The sequence below is a fragment of the Falco cherrug genome, chromosome 15, assembly GCF_023634085.1.
Source record: "Falco cherrug isolate bFalChe1 chromosome 15, bFalChe1.pri, whole genome shotgun sequence".
Lineage (NCBI taxonomy): Eukaryota > Metazoa > Chordata > Aves > Falconiformes > Falconidae > Falco > Falco cherrug.
The window spans coordinates 17,046,908-17,072,142 of record NC_073711.1 but is presented as its reverse complement, the minus strand read 5'-3'; the positions used below and the strand labels follow the sequence as shown (position 1 = coordinate 17,072,142).

General features: G+C 49.1%; 1 protein-coding gene across 2 annotated transcripts in view; it reads right to left on the bottom strand.

Annotated features, from left to right (window-relative positions):
* Positions 1–25,235, bottom strand: part of PCDH19 (protocadherin 19) — a 59,787-nt gene that overhangs the window by 14,584 nt on the left and 19,968 nt on the right. The window contains exons 3-4 of one of the 2 annotated variants that reach the window (XM_055727682.1): positions 16,969–17,027; positions 13,779–13,951 (exon numbers count right to left, since the gene is read on the bottom strand). In XM_055727682.1, the coding sequence (XP_055583657.1) occupies positions 13,779–13,951; positions 16,969–17,027 (232 nt within the window). The remainder of the gene's footprint in view (positions 1–13,778; positions 13,952–16,968; positions 17,028–25,235) is intronic. The other variant, XM_055727683.1, reaches the window with a different exon arrangement.

The window sequence follows — 25,235 nt, the reverse complement described above, 5'->3', positions numbered from 1 at the left end:
TCTGTAAATACTGCAAGGCAAGCAGTCAGCTCCATGGCCACAGCCCTCCCGGCCAAACTGACACCAACCCACGGGCACTCGAGCGCTGATGCAGAGTCCAACGCAGGGGGGTCTGCATGCAGCCCTGGGGTCCTGCCACGTGCCCCCTTGCTGTGGCTCCAGCTTCTGCCCCACCTCTGCCTGCGCAGCCTCCCGTGGTTCCTGATTTCTCCGAGACGCGTTTCTGCAACATTGCCCTGAGGTCAGGCTGGATTGTGTTGGCTCCTGGCCCCGGTTCACAGGGCTGTCAGCTAAATTGCACCACAGCATTGTTACTCGTGGTGACGGTGTGACAGACAGACAGAGCGCAGCTGGATTTTCAAAACCTAAGCACTCTGCAACACTGACAGGCAAGAAGAAAAAAAAAACCACCAACCCACAACCCTCTTAGTCTGAGCAGGTTTTATCTGGAAATACCCAAAGCTGGTAGGTATAAGACCCCACAAACCCATTCCTCCTGAATGACTTTTCTGACCAAACATTTTAACTGTCACTGGGAAATAAAGAGCAATAGGTACCAGCCCCAGCTGGCGTTACCTGATTAGTCTAGTCCCCACCGCATCCTTAACGCAGCCTTTCTTCAAAGGGATAAAGCAAGGCTGAAATGACTGATGTAATTTGGTGCTTTCAGACAGAGTTAGTGCAAGGAGAAGAGTCAAGTTCATTACACTGGATTTCACCACAGGGCTGCAGCAGTCAAGAAGAAGCGGCTGGTGCTGGGGCTGAGCCACCAGCCCGGCACGTGCTTCTGTGGCTGGAGCATGAGGTGCACCATAAGCAGGTAGGCTTAACCCAAACGTGTCCCTCTGTGGTGGGAATCAGCCTGATATCCCCCCTGCCCGAGCACAAGAAGGGGGATGCAACGGGAAGGCAGGCAGTGCGGTCCTGCAGTAATTCTGCTGGAGCCTCTCTACAGGGATCCACCCTCGCTGTCTGCGGCACACAGATGTAATGCTGCCTCTTTGCCACTGCACGCTCGCCTCATTTCTAAAACACTTACACATGCAGCATGCATTAGAATTAAAAAACCATTAAACCTCGGAAAGGAAAAACTTTGACAGGATGCGTAATATACTAAGTATAATTAATTAAATTGGATGAGGCACTGGGGGATGAGAGAAGAGTGGATGGAGACTGTTCTTGGAAAAGGGATGGTAATGCACTAATGTTCAGTGTGTGCCATTAAGTAAGAAACAGCCTTGGAAAAGGCGAGGATGAGCGACGGGGGTTTCAAGAGATGGCACCAGCCAGTTGGGCACCTCGGATGCATAGCAAAGAAGGTGATCACACGGAATGTGGCCAATTAGAGCTCTAAAAAAATCATAATGAAGGTAGAAAAGGCACCCAAGAGATGGAAGAGCAAAAACGGCATGCAGGTTGCTGAACAGCAGTGCCCTACCCACGGCAGCCTCCTCCAGAAAGCCCCTCTCACCCACTCCGCCAAGCCTGGGGACCACCTTCACCACTCAGCACCAGGCTCCTCGGGGCTGGCAGGGCATCTGAGCAGGCGAGAGGAGATTCATCCTGAAAAGCATCTGCTTCTCCGTGGGGTTATTCTTTAGTTCCCTGTAACCCCGGGCACGGTTCCCCAGCGTGGGTAGCACCCTGCTGCATCCATCCCCCTCGGCGGGCACCGGCAGCAGCTGAGGCGGGTGGGAAGCAGCAGCCAAAGCCGGGGCCGGGGAGTGAGCATCAAAGACGGCCCCAGTCAACACAGCAGGCACAACGCGATGAAACAGCCACAGCCTGGCTGTTCAGCAGGACAAAGTTTTAACAGGCTTAACAACAGCATCAGCACTGATCATTAGGCAATTACAAGTGCTGAAAGTTGACAAAGCACCAGGACCAAATGAATTATCTCCCCAAATCCTGCAGGCAGGAGCACGGAAAAGAGAAAAGTCATCGTCAACAGCCTCTGATAGCTCACCGGGTGCAGAAGCAGTAACTAAAAACTAAAGGGCTGCTCGTTTACTTGCTGTTTGGAGAGATAAAAGGGAAAGGCCGGGAAATGAGGTCTTCAAAAACACTCTCACCATTTAGGGAGCAGCGGGAGGGAAGGTCCTGGAAACACTAATACAGCCAGGATTGCTCAGCCCCAGGGGACATCTGATTCAACGAGGAAGGGACTGCATGTCTTCCGAAAGAGAAGGCAGATTTTGGCTGGGGGAGTTCACTCCTGAATCATCTCCAGCATGGTTACTTACTCAGCCCTGCACATTCTTGCACAGCAGCCAGCACCGGCCAAGGGGACAGTCGTGAGCTCTTCTACTCAAGGACGTGCCAAAATCCACTCCTCCAGGGATCTGCAGAGCTTAATCCACACAGGACCACAGTGACTCCCTGCTCTGCTCCCTTGCAAACCACAGGATGCTCAGCTTTGTCACGCTGTGCTTCTCAAGCACAGCCCTTCACGTTGAGTGACGAGGCACGCTTTTAGGAAAAAGATGCAAATGTGAATTAAAGACTCTAAGTGATACAAAATATATCACATCCCTTGGGAACCTGTTCCAGGGGGTAATTATTCTAATTCCTAAAATCACGTGTCTCATCTGCAGCTAGAATTTTCCAAGGCAAACCTCCATCTTCCAGCAGTGGCTCTGCCTTGTTTGCTGAATTAAGACAGATGCTCAGCAGCAGATATCTTCTCCCTGAGCTCACTTCTGAACTCCAGCTTAGATGACCGATGTCTCAAGCAAAGTTCAGAGCGTGTCCCCCAAGGATGCCATCTCTCTTGGGTCCTATTTCAAGCCCAGTGGTCTCAGCTGAAAGGGTCCTGCTGGATTCAACAGGCTCTGAGTCAGGTCTTAGATATCCAGACACACATTTGGGGAGTGAAAGCCAATGCCTTCAGTTAGACCCAGAAGTTCCTGCTGCAGAACAGTCTCCAGAAAGCGAGGGGACATTTTTTGCACTGACAAAACATCTGCTCTCCACCTGTCTGGCATAGCTCGGCAGTCCCTGCAAGGCACGTCTGCCCAGTGAAGGGCTTCCATGGATTTCTATAGTGAATTAATTGAACGTACCTACCCAGTAACAATGGAGGGAGACTAACAAAGCAGAGGTCAGGTGATTAGGGAATTGCAGGTGGGATTGTTCATTTTAATTACTTGTCTTCATTAATTTGAGGTTCCTGGATCCTACAATGATGATTAATGGATCAAAGTATTTGCATGAGTGAATATACTTCCACAAAAGGACACATGGCTAAAGGGTGGAACAGATACAGAATTTCCTTGGGATTTTACAAGGGCTTTTCCACCACAAGATGAAGTGATTTCCCAGAGCCCGGCAGCATAGCGGAGCGGAGCAACTCCAGATGCAAGACAGACATTTTTACCAGGCACAAAAGTGCCCAGAAAAAGCATGGCTGAAGGTGGAAGTAAGTGACAAACGAGGTAAAACACGGGTTATACTTGAGCTGTTTGTGTCTCCCTGGCACTTGAATGAGCTGGATTCAAGCATCACGGCTACCTGTTCTCCTGACAGCACTGAAAGGAAACAAAAGTTTGGAACAAGCCAAACACATTCAATTTGCCTGAATAATTTAGGCTGCTGAGTTATCATGTGCTTCATGGACTGTCATCGAGAAAAGCTGTATTGCAGAGAAAGGTCTGTAAATCAATGCATCTGAGGGACCAAAACTAATCAGAGAGCGGCTGCAAAAGCACTGCCTGTCAGAACAGATGCAGGACATGGAAGTCAATCGGCAAGTGCTGTGAGGCAGACGGCAGCCCTCCGTGCCCCGGGATGCCTTCTCAGGAGGCTGCTGTAGGAGACACAGCGAGGCCGTGCAGAGCGGAGCCTCCGGAAGGCACGGCTCGCGCTGAAATATGCTGGTGAGCAACAATGTCAGTGGCACAAATAACTCGGCTGGTAAACAGAGAGTGAAACCCAAATGAAAGGTCGGTATATACATAGGGCCCACCCAGAGACCCATCCGAGTGTGCCAGACCCTCCCCACAGGTATTTATACCCTCCACTAACACACCTACCGCTCCCAAAAACACTTCTGGCTCTCTGAGCTTTCCTGAATTACTGCTATGCGTGGTTCTGACTGCAGGTTTCTAGACAAATTCCTCTTCCTGAGCAGGAGCTGCCCCTTTATAACTTCTCACTGAGCTGCATCATGTCCAGAAGCGCAGTGAGTTGCATTAAGAAAGCTGTTCCTCTCGCAGGATGAACCCTGAGGCTCCTCGCCTGCCCCAGGAGCAGCTCACCTACTAAACCAGCCGACTGGGAACGTGCCCCAGCAGGCGAGGCAGCACTGCCTGCTGCATTCGCAGCAGCTGCTCCCCTGCCTTGTCTCTTTAATGAAGCCGACACTTCCAAAGCAGTCAGAGGAAATCAAGCGCCCGACCTATTCTGGTTTGCGAGAGATACAGGCACCCACCATCCTCGGGCTTCTCACAAAAATTTCCAAGCAACGCTCATCACTCTTTCATTTTCCACATAAAACAGTGCAAGAACAACTACAAAACCTACTCTCTCTGGCATGCACCCAGCGGAGCAAAGTCTTCTCCCTGGAATGGGCCAGGAGCGCCCAGCAGCGGGATTCAGCACCCACGCCCCCGCCTCGCAGGCAGCCCCAGCCCCTGGCCGCAGGCAACCTCCCGCGCCTGTCCCCACATGTCTCCCACGTGCCAGGGAGGCTTCGTGGTACACAGCTCACGAGTGCTTCCATCAGACGCAAGGTAGCATCTGTGGTGAAGTCTCACCAAATGATCCAAGAGAGTTTTCTCCAGCTGGGACTGATTGAATATAGCCTGGGCACCGGCTGATGTGGGAACTCAGTCGTAGCCAAGCACAAATCGCATGCATAGAGGTAATTACTGCAGCCCAAGGTTGGTAGCACCGCTACCCACATGACAGTATCTCTCAGCAATTCTCATTTCCTATTGCTTCAATTCAGAGAGGGTTTTTTTAACCTTTTTTTTTTTTTTTTTTTTTTCCAATTTTTTTCTTTCCTTAGAGGGACTGACGTTAGCTCAGGATTTCTTCAGGATAAAGGTCCGCTTTCAGTACAACTACTCATTCCACATATCCAGATGTCCTCCTCCTTCCTACACCCAGAGCCCGACCCCAACCTGTCTCCACCCAACTCCACTTCCCTGCCCCAAGTGTGACCATCACTGCCAAAAGGCGAAGGGACACAGTGGTGACCGCTGGTCACCCGCTGCCATGTGCTGTCACCCGCAGCCAGCTGTGGCTATCAGTAATGACACACAACATGTGAGTAGCTAATGAAGCTGGTTACAAAGCAACTTGTTCTCCACACTTGAAAAAGGGTGAAAATACAATCAGGAAAATTGAACAAGAAAGGCTTTCTGCTGAAAAATAAAAACACTAACAGAGCGAACGCTGGGAGTAGGGAAGCTGATCATTACTATTAGAGACACTCAGCAAAAATAGGGCCACATTACGCTTACCGTGATTATACACATTGTGGCTAGCATGTATCTATAGTATACTTGGCTGCAAAGAACTTGTTTGCCAAACAGACACAGGGGTTAATGCAGGACAGAAAGGGAAATCACCGAGCAAAGGCAACACAAACCCAGCCGGAGCCTGGCGCAGCCCCGTGCGCCCGCTTCCCAGCCTATTCCGTTGCATACCTGCGTGTCTACCGCGAGGAAAGGCTGCCGAAATTCTTAATAATTCTGTGGCCCATTTAGAAATATCTACTCTCTTACATTCATATATGCTGTATGAGAAATAAAATATAGTGCTCATGAGTTTTGAGTGGCAGCGCCTCCCTTAAGACAGATAAAAGCTGCAAGTTCTCTTTGCTGTTTGGTACCAATTATTACAGAGTTTTGACTTATATATTATTACATAGATCATTTAGTAAAACAACCTACATACAAACCCAGTGGTGTGTCTCCCTTCAGCAGTTATCTGCTGGAACCAGAGCAGTTTAGACACTCACCCATATACACTGTATTTCAGAGACGGGTGGGCTCCTTGCCCTGCACCCAGGGGAGATGCAGTCCCCTGCCCTACAGCTCTCTGCAGCACACAAGCATAATTAAGAGAGCTCCAAATGATTTATCCTCATTGGATTTATAAAGTTAGCTGCACCACTTTTTTGAGGGGAAATAAACAGGCACCCAACATGTGCCAGCCCCTCCGGAGATGCCAGCCCAGCACCGCTCCAGCATCACCCCCGAGCTGCCTGTGCGTGTTTCCACACAGCGGGAGCAGATTTAACCCGACAGCAACTGCCCGTGCCTAGAAGGATGCTCCGAAACTCACCGTGCCGTGCCCCCCGCGCCCGCAGAGCTGCGGGTCAGCGCACTGTTTGCGGCGATTATTCCTTTAATAAAGGGCCCTGTATTTTCCAGCGGCTGCAAAATTGATGCAGGTTGCCATGGTAAGCACACACTTTCACATTTAGTGGAATAATAGACAGCTTTGTATAATTCACTGATTTCAGATGATTTCTCACCCCAAGAGCAAGTCGCTCAAGTTACATAAGTCACCTGTTGTTTAGTCAATCTGGCAATTTTAATTAGAATAAATTTTTATGATTCCTCTTTGCAACACTTAGAGCTGCTCTGCCACCAGAATGCCGAGATGTCTGTAAATTATACAGGCTCCAATCACATCTTTTTTTGCTGTTTTAATTACAGTAACATTGCAGCATTAATCATGTAAGCCTCTGTTAAACAAGTAACAGCCATCCTCCATCATAATTAAAAAGAAAGGCCAAGCAAACAGGAGCTTTGGAGTTTACCATATTTCCTCCGAAAATTGTATTTTAACTTAAGAGTTTCACAAACAGTAGTTTTATTTGGCTCTAATTAGTGTTGTGAAGGAAACACCGAAAGGTTAATAAGAGATGGTTAGTTTGTAATGCAAGTTTCCCGGTGCCAGCCCCAGCAGTTCAGTCTGTTTTCAGAGTCATTAACGATGTAGATTGATTACAGGAGGAGATCGGGAAGTGCTGGCTTGCTGCGTTAGCAGAAGGTTCGGTTTTATTCATATACCTTCCCTACTGTTAAATATGATGGCCATTACCTTGACCATTTTGCTCGTCTTAACTGCTGTGAGACAGAAAGTGTTAATGGTTTCCTTGGGGTTACTGGCAAAGTAAAAAAAAAAGGTCCACGTGAGCCTTTTTTTGGCTTGTTTATAAGGGAAAAGGAAGCTGCAAACTTGACTGAACTGTGTGTTTATCTTAGAAATATTTGAAAATCCAAGTATTGTGTAGTGGTTTTGGAAAAGGATGCTTTGGGAGAGCCAGGGGTTAGCACCACCCCATCCTTCAGCTGAACCCTGACGAAGATCTTCTCCGCAAACCTTCTGCTTGGGCTGGAGTTTAGAAGTTAACAAAACCAAGCACAAATAGAAGCTGAAACTCTAATCAGAAATATCACTTCTTCATATCTCCTATAAATTGCTCTCCAGTCACCCAGCAAAAATATGGGTAGGCAATAACTAAATTCGACAAATTCTCATTAAAAAGTACAATAAAACGCTAGAAACTCTTCAACTTTCTGGGTTGATCATTCATCCATTACAAACCTACACAACAGGGCACGGATCCAAGTTTTAATTTTCCTCTCCAAATTGCCAAAATGTTCACATCTGGTGAGTGTTTTCTGTGCTTAGATGGAAAGGACTTGAGGATCTAAAAGTTGTAACTTCTGTGACTGTGGACTGAGTAACTTCAGTGATGGAGGCACTGCAAGAATATCTTTGAAGGAAGGAACCTGAAAACTGAAGAAAGAGTGCCAGGAATGTGGGATATATGATAATGCTTCTTATGCAAACAAAGGAGGTCACACATCTGTTTGTTATTTAGTTCTGCTGTTGCAGAAAGGGATTGGCGTTCATTTATTGCTGTGGATATGACTTCAGTGTCAACCCTGCCCCACCATCAGTTTCCCGCAAGGATTTCTCCAAGCTGTGCTCAGTGCTACAGAGCTCTGAACCTAAGGAAGAAGCAACACGAGGGATCTGTCCATGCCAGCCAGTACATCTGTGTGCAGATTAAACCTCCTGGAGCGAGCGCTGCCCTGCTCTGCTGCCACACAACAGGGGGGTGAGGGAAGCTGAGCCCATCGGTGGGGCAGCCCAACCCGCTGCCCAGTGCTGCCTGCCCACATCCCACCCACTGAAGGTGGAGCTCAGCACCACATGCCTGGCAGCAGTAAGGGTCATCCTGAAGAGAGACTTGTTAGTCTGAATGCTTGGCATCTTTTTTCCCAGTTACATTCACGGGTCTAATAAAAGATATTACGTCCCCCTGCGAGCCCCGCTGAGCAGCGATAGCAGCAGCAGGCGCATGGGGAGGATGGAGAGACAGTGTGTACAAAAGCATCAGTATCCACCACACAGCCATCCACAAGCTTAGATGCTCAATATGTAATCATGTAAAAGTGAAGGAATCATAAGACAATCAACTCCTCTTCCCAAAGCCCGGCTTAGCCACTTGTCATAAAAATCCTTCTCTGGGGTTTCAAAGTACTCCGAGAAGCTGACTGCTCCCTCCAGGCTGGCCACTGCAGGAGCACCACTGAGCTCGCCGAGGCTACTTTACTGAGAGATCCGTGCAATAATACAGAAATCAAAAGAGCTGTAATAATTGGCATTGCCCTGTAAAGAAAGCTTACAGCATTTATCCATCTTAAGGGATGTGCTGTCACTCACATATGAATGTTATACTTTATGTCTTGTGCTGCATATATGAATACAAGAAAGTAGGTATTTTTATTAATTTGTAGAAACTTCCAGAGAAATGCAGCTGTATTTCCAGCCTCCAAAGCCCTACAATATGTCACTTAGGTCTTCACGTACATACAGCTCTCAGAAAGGCTTTTCTGCAGAGTAAAAGGGAGTTGCAGGTGGAACGACTGCTGGAAATCAGCTTACAAAATCAACAGTTTCTAATACCTGTGTTTGCCTCCAGTTAATACCATTAGTCATGTTCTCAATTCATGACTGAAATGCACCCAGATACTATGGAAATGAGCATAAGAGCCAATTGGAATATTCTAAATAAAACCTGATCCCCTAAATGACGACGTATCTGAATAATTTGGGATGCAACCAGCAAGAAAAGTTTCGGTGAGTATCACGTGCCTGGCTCTCCTTTACATCCAAGCCTGTTCCTATACTGTGTGATAGTATAAAAAAGACTTAATGTAAGCATTTAAATATAGCCCATTTCTATTCAAAGAACCCTTTGTCTTGCTGGAGTTTATGAGACTCAGACACAATTAAACCACCTATGTGAGCAAAGTTACTCAAATGTGGAAATGTATGCAGGATCAGGTCTTTCCAGATGACATTTCACGCCAACCTTTACTGCTGATCTGGCACCAGAAAAGTGGAAGTGATGCTTTTAGAAGCAATTCTCTGTAGAGACACATTACTGACATTGCTTAAAAACCCTCTCACCTTGATTTGAAAGCTTTTTCACTATTTTATGGCTGTGGTGACTGTTTCTAACACTGGCTTCTTTATGATTAGTGTGTGTTTATAATTTTTGCGTTTTCTTTTGGATTCTATTTTTATCTTAAACAGCAAATCGCTGCTTCATTGGGCCAACGATTTTCTTTCTACGACTGATGGTAAAAAACACTGGCCAGCACTGGGAATTAAGAGAAGTTTGAAATCTGTTGCTTCTAACATTAAAAACACATATTTGAAAAAGTTCTTTTCTGATTTCTATGCTGGCAAGAGCTCCTATGACTTACAGAGTACAAGGATGGCTCTGGCTCAAGGCAAGGTGAAAAAGGTAATAGAAAACATTTAAGCAGATCTAGACGCCTGTATGCATCCACACAAAGAAAACAAGCCAGACCTGCACAAATGTTGCTTGGAAGAGGGCAAAGGGATTTAAAAAATAAAGTCCCAGTATGCGCAAAACCAAGGGAGGAATAACTACCTGAATCACAAAACAGAGTATCTAACCTCAAAGATGCTAATTCAGGTCCTGAGGGATCTAATCAACCTCTTTGTTGAAGTAAAGATAAAACTTTTTGACAGCAAATGCTTTCTGATAAAATGGAATTTTCAATTACCCTCTGAAACATCTGGTCTGCGCTGCCATTTCCCAGGAAAAGCACTACCACGCTCTGCAGTGTTGGAAAACATTTCACACTGAGATTTCCCCACGTTGCTGGGAGGAACAGGTGTCGGGAGCTGCAAACCCGACGGCAAAGCTCCGGCGGCTGCCAGCACCACCCACTGCTGTCCACAAAGGTGATGTCAGCCGTGGGTCTCCTGCCCAGCACCACCTCCTTGCTGGAAATCAAGGCATCCTCCAGTGCCGGGCTTTGGGTCAAGGTTACACCAGGATGCGGAGAAACTCCACACCACATTGCGGTGAAATGGGCCAAAATACAAAGGGGGACCCAAGGATTTACCCCCATCCTCCAGCAGACTTCTCCAGCCAACCCAAAACGTCGCCGAGATACAACAGCCACTCAAAACCCTCCCTTTCTCCAACAAATCCATTTGGAAGTTCAGCTGAGGACACCATTAGGAAAGGAGTGCATATAAACTTCTAGCAGTGCTTAACACCTCCACAAATAAACAAATAATTAAGCAGCGAGGCAATCGCAAAAGGTGGAGCGGTGCCGGTGCCCGCCTTCCTCAGCGTCCCATTTGGTATCAATTAGCAGGGGAAGGAAAACAATTCTGGGCGATAATGAACTCCAAATTGGGTACATATTAAAGCAATTACAGCCATCTTTTCAACTGATGAATTTATAATCAATAATTAAGATCCTGAGGTAAAGAGGGACTGGGCAGAAGTCCTACTCCCAAAATAAGTGATGTGGCTGAGCTCCAGGCAGTATTTCTGATGACCTGCTGCTACCCACTAAAGCTCGACACCCTCCATGCTATGGTTTGCCATTTCTCTGGAAATCTAGGTCATTTCCAAAGGAAAAGAAAGGGCTCCTGCCAGCAGGACTGGCAGCTAGTGTCACTCCCACCCAAAAGCAGCACCAGGGCAGAGAAGGGGTAGAGGGCCTGGAGGCTACCTGAGCATCTGCGGTAGGTCCCTGGGGCTCCCATGGCCACGTACTCACCACCGGTGCTGGGCTCACTGAAGAACACTGAAGGAGCTTGGACCCATCCATGCCTACCCCATGCCTACCTCTTTCTGCAGAAAATCCAGCATCTGAGTAGGCAACGGCTGGCCAGACAGGTCCCAGTGCCACCACAGAGGGGTTGCCCTCTACCCCTGAGCTGCAAGGATTTCTGCCAACCAGCGTCTTGCTTCAGCAGACCCAGGATTACCCACCAAGCAGATAAAGATGCCCAAATTACCTGGACAAAGTCTGATAGCTGGCCACTCACAAAGCACTCATGGTGTCACAAGGCGAGGTCCAAGCCCAGCAGAGCCTGGCCACCGGGGCACCTCGCCGGGCCCCCAGGCAGGAGATAATTAGCACTAATGAGCGAACTCTGATGACTCTCCCACCCCATTTCTCTGGGATTATATCAGATGTGGTTTGGGCAGGGATAGCGAGCAAAGGCAAAGCAGGGGGACGTGAGCCACCAGGCTGCTGTTTGGCCACAGACCACGTGCTCAGGGCAGTGGGCCGCGCTCTGGTCCTGCGCATCCTTGGCATTGAACTTGTGTTTCTTCCCTGCCCTGCTACTCTGACCCAAAATCGGGTAAAAATTACCATGCTAAAACCATCGCTTTAATCATGCAGGAACCGCTGTTATCACCATCATCTCAGCATCTTGATTTTCCTGATTATTTTCTGCAGTCCCTGCTTGACAAATCAGCTCAGAAAATGTTCTCTTTAACCTTTTTTTCAGCTTCTATGACAGTAACTGCTAACCCCCCTGCCTGCGCTGCTCCTCTCATTGCTCCACAAACATCCTGACAACCTCGCAGGCGAGTCCCCACTGCTCCTCCGCACAAGACGGCACGAGTCCTGCAGGATGGGAGCTGGCCCCCCAGCACACCTGCCTACAGGTCCAGCTGCATGGCAACGCAATGCTGGCGTACCAGTTTCCTCCCAGAAACAAACCAGAGCCAAAAGCACCAAGCCCCTAGCCATCGCAGCACTGGGAGGCAGACATACAGGTTGCTTTTGGAAGTCGCCTTCTGGCAATACTCCTGATTTTGGGGGAGTCTTTTACGTGCAATGAGGAGTTCATGTTACAACAGATTGGACCATATTATTTCCATCTGAATCCTTCAACAAGCTCTGCCTCCAACTCATCCTCTTTAACTTATTTGCATTGTTATCTGGTGCACAACAGAGCCAGCATGAAGACTTATCAGAAATGTAATCTCTGTAAAACCCTATCTGCAGTCCATTGAGATTGGTTTTTTTGCTGAAGAAATGTGACAAAAAATTAACAGATGTTGCTCAGACCATTCAACGGGATGGGAATCAATTATGAACATTTTTGCTCCTACAGTCATCCCTTACTGCAAACGCATCTTAGGAAACCCTCTCCTGATCGAAATGAAAAAGCATTTCTTTGTAATAGAAGAATAATAAATGATAGCTATCAGCCTGCATTCTCTGACACGGCACTGGTCCGCAGAGAATTAAACTGCCACTGTACAGTTATATAAATGTTTAATTTTTTTCATCTTTGGCCACAGTAGGGTTGTCTGGAAATACATTATCGCTGCGGATGCCATCCCTCTCCAATTAGTGTGGCTGGCAGCGTGGAATGGGTAGGTGACCTCCACGTTCCCCTCCTCGTGGAGTCTTACAGGGTTAACTACGGCCATTTAACAGACTCTATCGAGAATTAATACAGCGATCAGCTCCTCTCCAGCAAAAAAAACCCAACAATCGGTGGCGCAGATGGCAAGAACTCTCTCTCCCCCATTTGACTCTTTTATGACAGCAAAACAAAGGCTTTTAATGATGTTTACCATGAATTGAATTAAACAGCTGAAGACCAGTTCATAATCACAGCATTTTGTTTTCATATCCTTAAGTCTTTTAGCAGTGGGGCTTCCAGTTGAGCCTCAGCTACAGCTTATCTCAAGATATAGCCAAGCGCCCCGAGGCTCCCCTGCGCCAGAGCACCAAACCGCATTCAGGCTTCTTAATTGAAAAAGACAGGATGTTTGCATAGGATCTTCGCATCCGTCAGACATTAAAAGCTACATTCATGCCCAAGTACAAACGACGGCCTGGGCTCAGCTGAACTGCTCTGACTTCTTTCCTCCAGCTAATACCAGCCTGGCTCCTGCAGGACTTCATCCCTGCGCGTGGGGATGTGTAAGAGCTGAAAGCCCACCGCCTATCTGGGGAAAAGATGCAAACCCTCACCCACCAGCCCGAGCTAATCCCTCGTGGGATGCCCGGCTGATTGCCCACACGCTCTGCTGACCTTTCGGAAAAGTTGCCCAGACGGCGCCCACACATGAGCTCCGGAGATGGCGAGCAGGGCGCGCAGGGAAAGGCGCACCAAGTGCCAGCAGGGACCAGCCCTGGGCACGGCACCGGTAATTCCTGCCCTAATCCCAACGCCGCCACTCGCTCGCTGTCAGGCGGGTGCTCATGGCCTTGGGTTTTCTGCCTGTGAAACAGAGGATAATCCCAAATGCTCACTTACCTGACAGGCGCGGCGTGAATATTAATTTATATCTACCCAGCACCCTGATGATGTACAGCATTATCCCCTGCAAGCGCTACGCATCCCTGCTGTGCACCCACTGAGGCAGCACCAGAGCCACCGACAGGGCGTGTGGGGGCTGGGCGGGTGGTGGGCAGCCCCCAGGGCACATAGCAGTGGCTCACCTTGCTCAGGGCCCTGAGAACCCATGGAGGGGACGCTGGTGTTCAGCACGTCGTTGACGGCCGTGTCGCAGTAGAGGCCCCGCTGCACATCGTGCTCGCTGTCCGTCTGGTCACTCTCCTCATGGCCGCTGTCCTTCAGACTGTTCCCCTCCAAGTCCTTGAACGTGGAGCTGCTGGGGGAGACACAGTCGTGACTTATTGGGTGGGACAAGGTGGCCCCCACTGCCCCATGGCGTACAGGGAGACCTGCGGTGGTGGCACTGCTGCCACCACTCAGCCTCGCACCCTGCAGGGACAGGGAAGTCCCCTGCCATCCCGGCACCCAGCAGCAGGGCTGGAGCTGCTCCCCACACACACAGAGCTGGTGCAGGGAGGTAGGGGGGGACACCCCCTGCTCAGCACCCTGAAACACAGCATCCAGCCTGTCCCGCCTGGCAGGCTGCCTCTGCCCATGGGGATGGTGTCAGTCATCTGCTCTGGGTAGTATGGAAGCTGAGAGTGAAGCAGGATTGGAAAACAAAATTTAAAATATATACACTGAATGAGCCGTTCCTATAACTCGGCTCCCTTAAGTCGTATTACCACATATTGAAGTTACACAGGATCTAAACCCCAATTTTTTAGGTTATAGGCCAAATCCTGGTTGTTTAAAGTTTGAAAACTAAGGTCTTCCCAGAAACAGGAATTCATTTTCATGATGACAATGCCATTCTTATTTTTAAAAATAACCCGGCAATGCTGCATCCAAGTTCTCACAGCCTTAAGGAGATCCGACACACAGTTGAACTCCTTGACATCCCCTGCAAGCACAGCCACTGCCGGCTAGACCTGAGCTGCTCCCAACTTCCCCCAAGGGCCAAGCAGCTTCATCACCCCACAGCTGCTAGGCTGGAGGGATGGAAGAGTTTCATTTCTGGCTGCATTTGGGATCCTCCTGCTGCTCGCCACCATCCTGCAAGGGGTGATGCCCCAGGACACCCAGCAGCAAGTCACAGGGACATCTTGAGATGTGCCTTCCCCAGGTGGTACAGCCATCAGTGTCCCTGGGCAACCCACCCTGCGCCTCCTTCCACACCCAGCCTTGGCATGGGAAATCTGCATCCATCGGGGGGATCCACCTGCACCCACTGCCCCAAAATTTCTTGCTGGCTGATTTGGTATGAAACACCGGTGGGTGATGCGGCCTGTGCTTCAAAGCCCCAAAGAGCTGGAGATTTTCATTACTTTGAAAAACCCTTTTGCGTCTCCACGGAAACCAAGCAGACCACCTACCATCTGATGCTTTGCAAAAGCACACAAGGGGGTAGCTCTGAAATACATATAAACTGGTAAACCTTCAAACATTACCTTTTAAACAAAGATGTCCCTGTTGAAGCCACTGACTTTGATTCCAGGTGACATCAAAGAATTTTAAGTTAAGAAAGCACTACAAATCTACAATTCATTTGTGTGTGCATAGATGAGCGAGAGAGGCAGGCAGACAACACAGGAAAAGTACAAATAGATTAATTAAAGTGCTGGATTTGAGGAGATTCACTCACCAAAGATAGAAGAGCTACAACGTCTTCATAAAGGCAAAGGATGAAAATGATGCCACAGTATGTTACAGAAAATATTTTTTGTTCTTAGATGTCTGCACAGTGTTCCCAGCACCCGTTGTACTAAAGGTACAAGACAAAGGTAGAAAGCGAGGGGAAACACTATCCTACATGGAGCTGCTGTTCATAATGCGCAGGCAACCCGTGTTACAATGCATTTATCTCCCCTGCAGTGAACCAGACCGTAATGCAGCAGCCACACGACATGTTTCCACGGCTGACACTTCTCTAAAGGATGGGCAGGTCTCAGGGAATCGGCAGCAGCAGCATTTCCCAAACAATACAGCCCCGGAGTAAGCCCTGCTGCAGCAGGCGGGCGGGCTGCTTGCCTTTATCTTAGGTGTGAACGAGGAAAGATTAATAGATTGGGGTTTTTTCAGTATGGCTGAAGACTCTCCGGCGAGGGGCAGCATGACGCAGGCAAGCCGTCGTCTCTCACAATCGCATTAGCATCATTAAACACCACGAGCCACGCAGGCAAATACACCTGTCCTTCCCTAGCTGAACCCAAGCTGCTTAAACAATGTGCTCACAGCTCCCTTACTCCTTGTATTTTTAAGATGTAAATAAATGGGATCTCAGCCAGGCAGATAATTGGATATTTTTACTGCTCAGATCAGATCTCAGCAGTTCAGGGCCGGCTCCTGCTCTCCGTTACACCCCTGCTGCCGTGAAGGCTTCTGCAGAGCACCCTGGCACAACCCCACCGGGCACCGGCACGGACCCAGCTCGCTCGCCGCACACCTCGGCCGGTCCCTGGGGAGGAGAGGGGAGGTGGGCAAAGAGCTGCCGGCCACCTCCTGCGCCCGCATCCTGCGCGGGGAGACGGCCCTCCAGCCCTGCGCGGCGGCCTCCTGACAGGTATTGATTGTGCTGTGTCAGTGCCTTTCCGTGCCTTGGCAATAGCCGGGGAGGCAGAGCCGAGCCTGCCCCACAGGGGGATGCTCACCTCTCGTTTAGCACAGCCCAGCGGGGTTCAGCCAGATAACCCCAGCGTTAACCTCCCGGAGACATTTCTTTGCCACCACTAAGCTCTGAGGATACCACTATTTATGTAAAGAGTTAAATTCCCCCAAGGGTAATTGCCAGGTTGCAACTGAACCGATATTTTCCTTTTTACCCATGGAAGAAAAAAGCCTCGCAAAGTGCTGTTTTGCCTCGGCATTCAACCTAAAACAGTGAGCGCATATCCAACCCAATTATCTGCCCCCAAACGAGAATTTTTTTTTTCTTTTCCCCCGCCTCACATGGCAGGGAGATCTCACCATCCAGATCTATCATTTTATTCCTGTGCATTCAAATAGAATAAACTCTATGAATTTGAAAGTTGTCAGGGTAACAGCACTCCACCTAACTCACTGCAACTTCCCAGCGCGAAGGAGGAAAAGAAAAGAAAAAAACCCTTCCTTTATTGCAAACCAAGAGCAATGGGACGTAATAGGAAGTAAATACTGTTTTTAAAATCAAATGATTACTCTGGAAACGTTTTGCATATTAAAAAAAGCAAGTCGTATATAACACAGTAAGGAAGAACATTAAATAATCAGGATTTGGCTGGGCAAACCCAAGTGCTTTCAAGCAAGCCTACGTACCTTTTTATTAAATGAGCTCTGCTGTTCACGTAGTTGGAATCAAAGGAGTAGTTTTCAGTCTGGAAGGAGGAAAAGAAAAGGGAGATGGTTACAAGTCTGATTTCCCCATGACTGGGAACGGCCAGGTTTGAACCCCACATAAGGGAAGGAGCACCCCGGCTCGGGACAGACCCCAGCAAGCGGGACGGAGCCAGACGTGGAAGATTCCAGTCCCTGTCGGTCTCGCCACCAGCTTTCACCAAAAAAAAACCAAGGCTGGCTGGTGACCACAGAACAATTTGCAGAGAAGAAACAATGTGACTACGCTCTGTTACAAAACTAATTGCTTTTAATTCCCTGATGGACTCGGTTCTGTGTGTGTCAATTTGACTGAAAGTTCAAAAGGTATTTTTCTTATTAGTGTATAATTAACACGTTAAAATATTTATTGCATAGATATGTAAATGCCAGCAAGGTAATCCCCTGCTGGAGAATTTAATGTGGGCACTTTTCTTTGTTTTACATCATTTCATTTGCAGAGACAGTGGGCTCTGTTATTAATAAAAAAACAAACAATGGGCAACACGCTTAAAAGTTGGAGGGGAGTAAAAGCAGGGGAGAAAAGCCAATGGATTTGTCATTTGCAAGCAAAACCCACTAACTTACTCCACACTTGACACACTAACTTTTAACCTGATTACACAGCCCCGGATTTCTGGTGCTCGCAGCAGGTAAGCAACCGACAAAAGCAACCAAAAAGTAGAGAAGAGAGCAAGGTGTTAGCACTCTGGAGGCCACAGTTGGAGCCACAGGGTGGGATGTGGTGGGTGCTGCGTGGTACAGTATGGTGGGAGATGCACGGTGGGACATGATGGGAGCTGAATGGTGGGATGCAGTGGCTGTTGCAGGGTGGGATGTGTGGGAGCTACGAGGTGGGATGAGGTGGGAGATGCATGGTGAGTCACAACAGAAGCCATGTCAGGGACACGGTGGGATCTGCATGGCCAGGCCAGGATCCTCCCTGGGCTTCAGGGACCCATGAGGAGGCAGGTCAGGCACCCCAGTCCATCTGTCCCTCTACCCAAAGTCTGCCCAGATCTGCAGGGATCCCACCTGGGCTCCCACCAGCATCACTCCTGGGCTGGGGGACATTCTTTGCCCCTGCCAGACACCCCTGGCAGAGTTAGGGGTCGACCCTGTTCTGTCCTGCTTCCTCTGGGCTGGCAGCAGCATCCTCCTGGGACAGAAGCAGGGACAGTCACCTGTCCCAGCAGCCTGTCCTGGTTCCTCCTCACCCTGGCCCCATGGCCACTCTCCTTCCCAAAGTGCCAATTTGGGATACTATGGCCTGTTTTTATGGCAATTATGAACATGGCAAAAATAAATGCATGCATCTTTAATGTCCCAATAAATAAAGGAAAGCAGAGTCTGCTGCTAACGTAATCACAATGGCAGGATGCAGGGAGCAGGGCTGCTGCAGCAGAGCCGAATGTGAAATCCAATCGTACCCCAGCAGAGGTTACACTGCTCTGCCAAGATAATAAAGCAAAGGCGGCGTTGGTTAAATGTGACCTTTTCTCAAATACAGCACAATGTCTAATTTACCAAACAGGAACCTCCCAGAGAGAAACATGCAAGGAGCTGCGAGCCGGGGGAGTTGGCCCAGCACTCAGCACAGCTCAGTTATTACTTTCACATAGTAATTACTGCTGGAGAGTCACGCAGGAGATTTACTGCACAAACTACTGGTCCCTGCAGTTCCTGCATCCTCAGTCCTGCTGGACGACTTTGATGGTTAGAGCTCAGGAGTAAACGGACACATGTATTTTTAAACTTTGTGATGCCCAAGGCTTTAAACACTGCAGAAAACACTGGTCCTGTGTTTATCCATCAATCCTGGCGCTGCCATGCCATGGGGATTGATGCCACCCCACAGCATCCCCCTCCAGCAGCCCCACGGAAGATCCCAGCCCTGCAAAGGGGCTCTGAGGGCAGCCAAGCAATGGAGCGCAGGAGGGACAGGAACCAGTTTTAGAGCAATTCCTGCCCAGCAGGGAGCCCTGTCCACCACACTGCACTGGTGCAGGTGGCAATGGCTCCAGCAAGCCTGGAGCCTCAGCTGGCCCTGTCCCCACACCCCCAGCCCCACTGCCACGCCAAGCAGCAGTGTGAGACCCCCTGTACCCACCACTACTCTCTGATAAGATGTGCGCTTCATCCCTATGGGCTCATCTCAGCCCTGGGAAAACCAGGAGAGGAATGGGTGGCTGAGAGGACCCAGAGGGCAAATTGCAATATATGCAGGTACAACACAGAGCTTTAAAATGCTCAGAGCACTGTCGATGCACCGCCCAGGCTTCAGGGGCCAAGGGATACCCAGGGCTATCCGCAGGGAATGCTCGACCAGTGCTGCCGAAACACCACCACAGGCTGAGGAAACACCGCATGTGTTGCCATCACATGTGCCGCAGCCCAGATACAGACACTAAATCCCCCTCTGACCAACATCACTGGGAGCTTTGCTGTTGATTTCTGACCAAAAAAGACGACCAAATCCTGGCTGAACTGAAACCATTCACTGACAAGCAAACTCCCATCACATCTGATGGACTGAGGTAACACCCTTCCCATGCAGACTCCCTGGTCCACGTGTCCCCCCCTGCTCAGGATGCTCCACGTCACTAATGCAAGCAAGCGGGTTCCCGTGGGGTCAGTCACAGCATCCGTTCCCAAGCTTCGAATCCCCCATGCCACCAAAAGCAGCACGACTAATGCTAATTACTTCCAGATTTCGGACAAAACAAGGAGTGACATGGCCAGAAGGATGGGAAATCTGCTTCCCTGGGACGAGGGTTTGCACCCTTGGCAAGAGCTGCCTGCCCTGCCTGTACTGGCACATTCCCACCCGTGCATCAGGCAGCCCAGCAGTTTACGAGACCTCTCCTCAGCCATGGGATTATCCATCAAGGTTATCTAGATGCAGGCTAGGGGATCAAAACAGAAAAATAAAAAAGAAATGAGATTTTTCATGGAGAAGGGCTGCTTTATGGTTGCATTATTCAATCGAAGTTCACTTGATCTAATTCTAGTTCATCCTGCAAAGTGCAATTACTCACAAACAGAGGCAAAACAACAGCGAAGGAGAGTATCTCCAGCATGTCAACATTTTAATTGGGAAAGGAACCGCTCCCTCTCTTAATGAGGCCCGAAGAACAAAGTTGAAGTACAAAAAAAAGAGGGAAAAGGTAAGGCTGGCTGGCACCGATGAAAGTGCGCTCTTCATAAAGTGCATCATCAAGAGGCCAGCCCTCATCTTCTTCATTATTTTGGCAAAAGCAGATCGCTGCTTTCTCACTGATCAGCTTTGCTCCTCCAGAAATCAAAGGGAAGCCCAGCCTCCAGCCCAGCCTCCCCTTTCCATGTCCAGAGCTGGGTATGGCAAGGACCTCCCAAACAGCACTGCCAGTTCTGATCTCCTGCTCATCATAACACAAATAAAAGATGCTCGCACTTGTCAGGATCAGACCCTCAGCCTCTGTGCTACAAATACACAATAAATTCAAGACACTGGGAAGCGCTGAATAACACCTAGCATAACATCTGTGGTCTCAGCCTTTATTTCTCTTGGAGGAAAGAAACCCTGCTGTCCTCCAGGCTTGGGATTTGCTTTCCAGATGCAGGAGTGTTGGTGTCAATGCCATCAAAGAGAGAGGCCTGGCTCAGCACGCAGCTTACCAGTGCCTAATTTGAAAAATGCTTTTAACTGCTGCCTTAGCAACACAAATATAAATATAACAACAGACACACTCAGAATCGAGCAATCAGCAGGGAAATTTTAAACTTCCCCCCCCCCCCCAGTGGTTGCTTTTAGTTGAGGACTGCCAATTCCATTAAATTAAAAAAAAAAAAAAAAAGACGTACAAACATCAGGACAACTCTTCTTGACCCGGACATCGGGAGGTGACTTCCCTGTTAGGAAAAGGTCTGGCAGCAACAGAGCACTGCTCTAACGACTGCTCACTCTCTGCCTTAGAAACAGAAATAAACCTCAGAGGATGCAAAGGTGGTTTAAGAGGAATTAATGCAAGTGCCAGCAGAAAGGTCAGCAGGCTGCAGCAACTCCAGGCACGACCACCGCTGTGGACTGATGGAAAAATAGAGGATTCTGGCTGGAGTTGGTCCCCAGGGCTGGGGGGACATGTCCCGGGCTGTGCCAGGCGGCTTGGATCAGCGCACCCATGTCCCTGCCAGCCTGCCTGCCTCAGGGTGGATGCCCAGGATTGGGCTTTTTCTCACTCTTCCCTCTTTTCAGCTATTTCCAATGTTGGTTTTTTCAAACCAAAGTCTGTGGAGGTGAAAATCCAGCTTTCCCTGCTGTGTCTGGATCCAGACTCTCGGTGGAGGATTTGGCTCCTTGGTCCACACATCAGGCCCCCGGCAAAGTCTGTGGTTGTTTGAAGCTGGACCCATCTCTCCTGACCCGAAGTGACAGGTATCCATCCCTCTGCCAGCCTCCGCCTTGGAAGATAACTCCAAAGCATCCCAGTGTGAGGTTTTTTGCCCTTCTTCTCACTTCAGGGTGAAAACATTTCTATCTTTCTACAAATTATTGTAAACCTGCTGCAACCTCCTGCCAAAGCATGTAGGGACCCTTCACAAAATCAGCTTCATAAAAATGACACATTTAGCACCACTTTTTCAGGGTTATCCCTTGAGCCTTTTTTTTTTCCCCTACGTGCCTTGTTAATAAAGCTTGCATGTCACCCTTTATTATTAAAAAACAAAGCGGACCTTTCTCCAAGGCTGCAATGTGCATCTCTCCTTTTGGGTTTCAGAAAATGCTCTCGAAACATGCAATGGCTCCTCATCCTCTGAATCAAGCTGCTCATCTTCACCAGGAGCACCGGTCTGACCTTTCCTTCGTGCTGCAGGCATCACTGGGGACCACAGAAATGGCAAATCATTCCCAAAAATCCACTGGGTCTCCCCGGTGGGAAGGGCAGAGCTTGTAAGACCACTTCTCCTGGTCCTCCTGTATCCTCAGTCCTGTCCTCCATGGGCCACTCAATCACAGGCTCCAGCATCTGCAATAAAACTGTTGCTGCCTGTTAGGAGATCTCTTAATTCTTATGGTTTGAACTATATTGCGGGTGATATAGAATTCATGCAAATTAAATAAAAACACTACAGCTGCACGGGGGAGACAGGGAAAATTTCAAAGTAGAGACCAGGTCAAATGAAGTATGCATCAGCAGTGAGGGAAATATCATTTAGCAAGCTGCTTATTTACCTCATGGGAAATAAATAAGCAGTCTGAGACTCCTTCCTGACGGGAGCAGGCACTGTACAAATCCCCACTGAACACCAAAACCTAGCCCCGCGGCCCTGAGAAGAAGAGTCCAGGCTCATCGTGATGCTCTCACACCCAGCAACGCAGCTGGTCTCTCTCCCCACACCAGCAGGAGACTCATCAGATGCAGCTCGGGGCTGGGACCAGATCTCAAGGGACATCAGGAGAGGTTTTCCCCCATCGTGTATGATGCCACATAATTAGCCCCTGCACTACTGGCTACTGATGAGGACACTGCTGCCTCAGAGCATCAGTCAAAGCCCAGGAGCAGTGGCTGCAGACCAGCCTGGATGTGCACTGTGGTGCCTGACCCACGCCTCCTTCCCTGCGCTCACCACCAGCTCCACTCAGGCGCTGCCGGCATCAGCAACATCTGCAATAGTGGGCGAGGGTCCTGAGCACTGCGGCTGCAGCCTGGGAAGACGTAGCAGAAAACAGACCCGTATTTCCCAGCTCCTCACTCTCCAGCACTGGCAGGACCTGGCATGGTGGGTATCAGAGATGTGAGAGCAGCACCAGCCCCAGGCTCTGGGGTAAACATCCATGCAAACTCTACCCAAGCAGCTACTGGCGCTTCCACCATGCAGGAAAGTCAGCAAACGCTGAGGACATGGTGGGGCAAGCGATGCCTGTGTCACCCCATGGAGCCCATCACCCTCCCCTCCGACAGCCAAGCCGTGCTGTGGCTCAGGGACCCCCATGGCGTCAGGGACTTTGGAAAGGACCCAGCTGACCACCGGTCCCCTTCTGCAGCTCCAGCCTGCTCCACGGGCACCGGAGCACATGCCAGGGGAGAGGGGCTGAGGGATGCACCTCTGCTGTGTCAACAGCTCCAGGCAAGACAGAAAGTAAAAGTGAAGCAATTCGGCTCTTATTGAGCACCATTTAAGAGCCAGTCACCTGGAGGAGCTGGAAAGGTTAAAAGGATCTGACCTCTGGCATCTCCCTTTGCAGCCATCTCCCAGCTCCCTGCTAAAGCCTGTAATACAGGAGATTGCAAACTGTAAACTAGCAATATAGTGTCTCTGAAAAAGTAAGTGCATTTAGCATCTGATATTGATGTTTTATAATTAGATGTAATACAGCAGATCATTTTCCTGCCCTTGATCAATGAAACCAGGGTCGGGTTTGGGGTTGGGCTTTTTTGCAGACACTGATTGCTGCCTAAACCAAATGGAGCAGTGCCTCGCTTGGTTCAGCAGGAACGAGCAGAGACGAGGATGTGCAAACACAGCATCCATTTAGATTTACTATCCCCGAAATATAAACAGAATATTTATTTCTGACCTTTTAAGCACTAATTCCAAATTTAATAAGGTACAATGAACATTCCTCAGAGCCGGACTCCATGGCTGCTTAACACCACCGACCCTCTAATTACTACTGTAGCTTAAATAAAGGGCATTTGGTTCTGATGGACATTATTAAACACCGAAGGAACTGAGTCCAGCCTCCATTTTCTCTGGATGAAATAAAAAGCATTGCAGAGAAATCACTGGGAGAGTTCATCCTTTAGCATCACCCCGTTCATCAGAATGAGCAGAAGTATCAAACCAGACTGTATTACGGCGCTGGCATGCCCACTAATCCACACTGAACTCCTGTCCCCTCCCCAAATAAATACAGGCTTTGTCATTTTTTATCTGAAAATGGATCAGAAGCAGGAGGAAGGGAGCTGCTGTGATGTGATTTTGAAAAAGGGTACAGGATTAGAAACCCAGATTGAATCCCAAGAGAAGCAACACACAATGAAGCCATAATTACACTCCTGAAAGCCACAAATAGTGTCACCCGGTTGAATTTGTCAACATATCAGAAATCTACAGTATGGTTATGAAGGGCAAAAATGCAACAATAAAAAACCTGCCTCACATTCAAATGGCACCTATAACCCAAAACCTCTTTGGTGACTGTGACACAGAGGTCCCTCCAGCAGCACCACCAGGGCAGGCACCTGCTCGGCACCATCCCCACAAAACTGATCGAAAAGCAAAATACTGACCCAAAAGGGGAGCATGCTTTCTAGAGGAGAGCATACAGATACCCTCCCTGCACGTGAGCAGCCAGGAGGCTGGCAATGCCCCAGCAGCTGGCCAGTGCCCCCGAGACTGGGACTGGAGGGATTTGGGAGCAGCAGGAGCAATGCCTCCCTCCCATGTGCCCACCCAAGGGCACAGGGACGAGGTCACCAGCCCCCCTGGGGCACAGCCTTCTGCACGGTGGTGCTGCCTCAATACACCCAGGAAAATTCCCTGCAGAGATATAATAACTAATAAACCTAATAAAAGGGTTTTTTCCCATCACCTGTGCCTGGGACTTTCAGATATGTAATGGATCCATGCATGCAGCTTCCAGTGTGGACTACACCCCTCCCTAAGTAGTGCGAGAAACAATCTGGATCTAATCAGCAGCCCCAGGGTAATGGGGCATGACTTACAGATTTGTTAAAAAACCTTTCAGAACTGTCCTTTCCCTGCCTCCTGCCATTAGGAATGAAAACAAATATAACAGAGGAACCTTTTTTTAAATGTTCCCATCTCTAGGGCTAAATAAAACTCCTTGTCATTCACCTTCTGGAGCGGCAGGTCAGACTGATGCATTTTGTAGGGAACAGGAGAAATCACAGATTTGTCACTGCAAAAAAAAAAAAAAAAAAAAAAAAAGAAAAAAAAAAGAAAGGAAAAAAAAGAAAAACCAAAAATCATTGCAGCTGAGTTAAAAATAGCAAAGGCGTGAGATGCTGCTGCCAGCTCGGCACATCGGAGTGATGGGATGCTCGGGCAGCCGCCACGCCGGCTGCATCCCTGAACGCACACAAGCCCCGGGGCAGGTGGGGGGCACACCACAACGGTGCCGGGTGCCAAAACAGAGCCAGGCTCAGCTGCTGCCCCACCGCCGAGGGGCACCTTGCTCTGCTTCTGCATCCCAGAGGAGACGG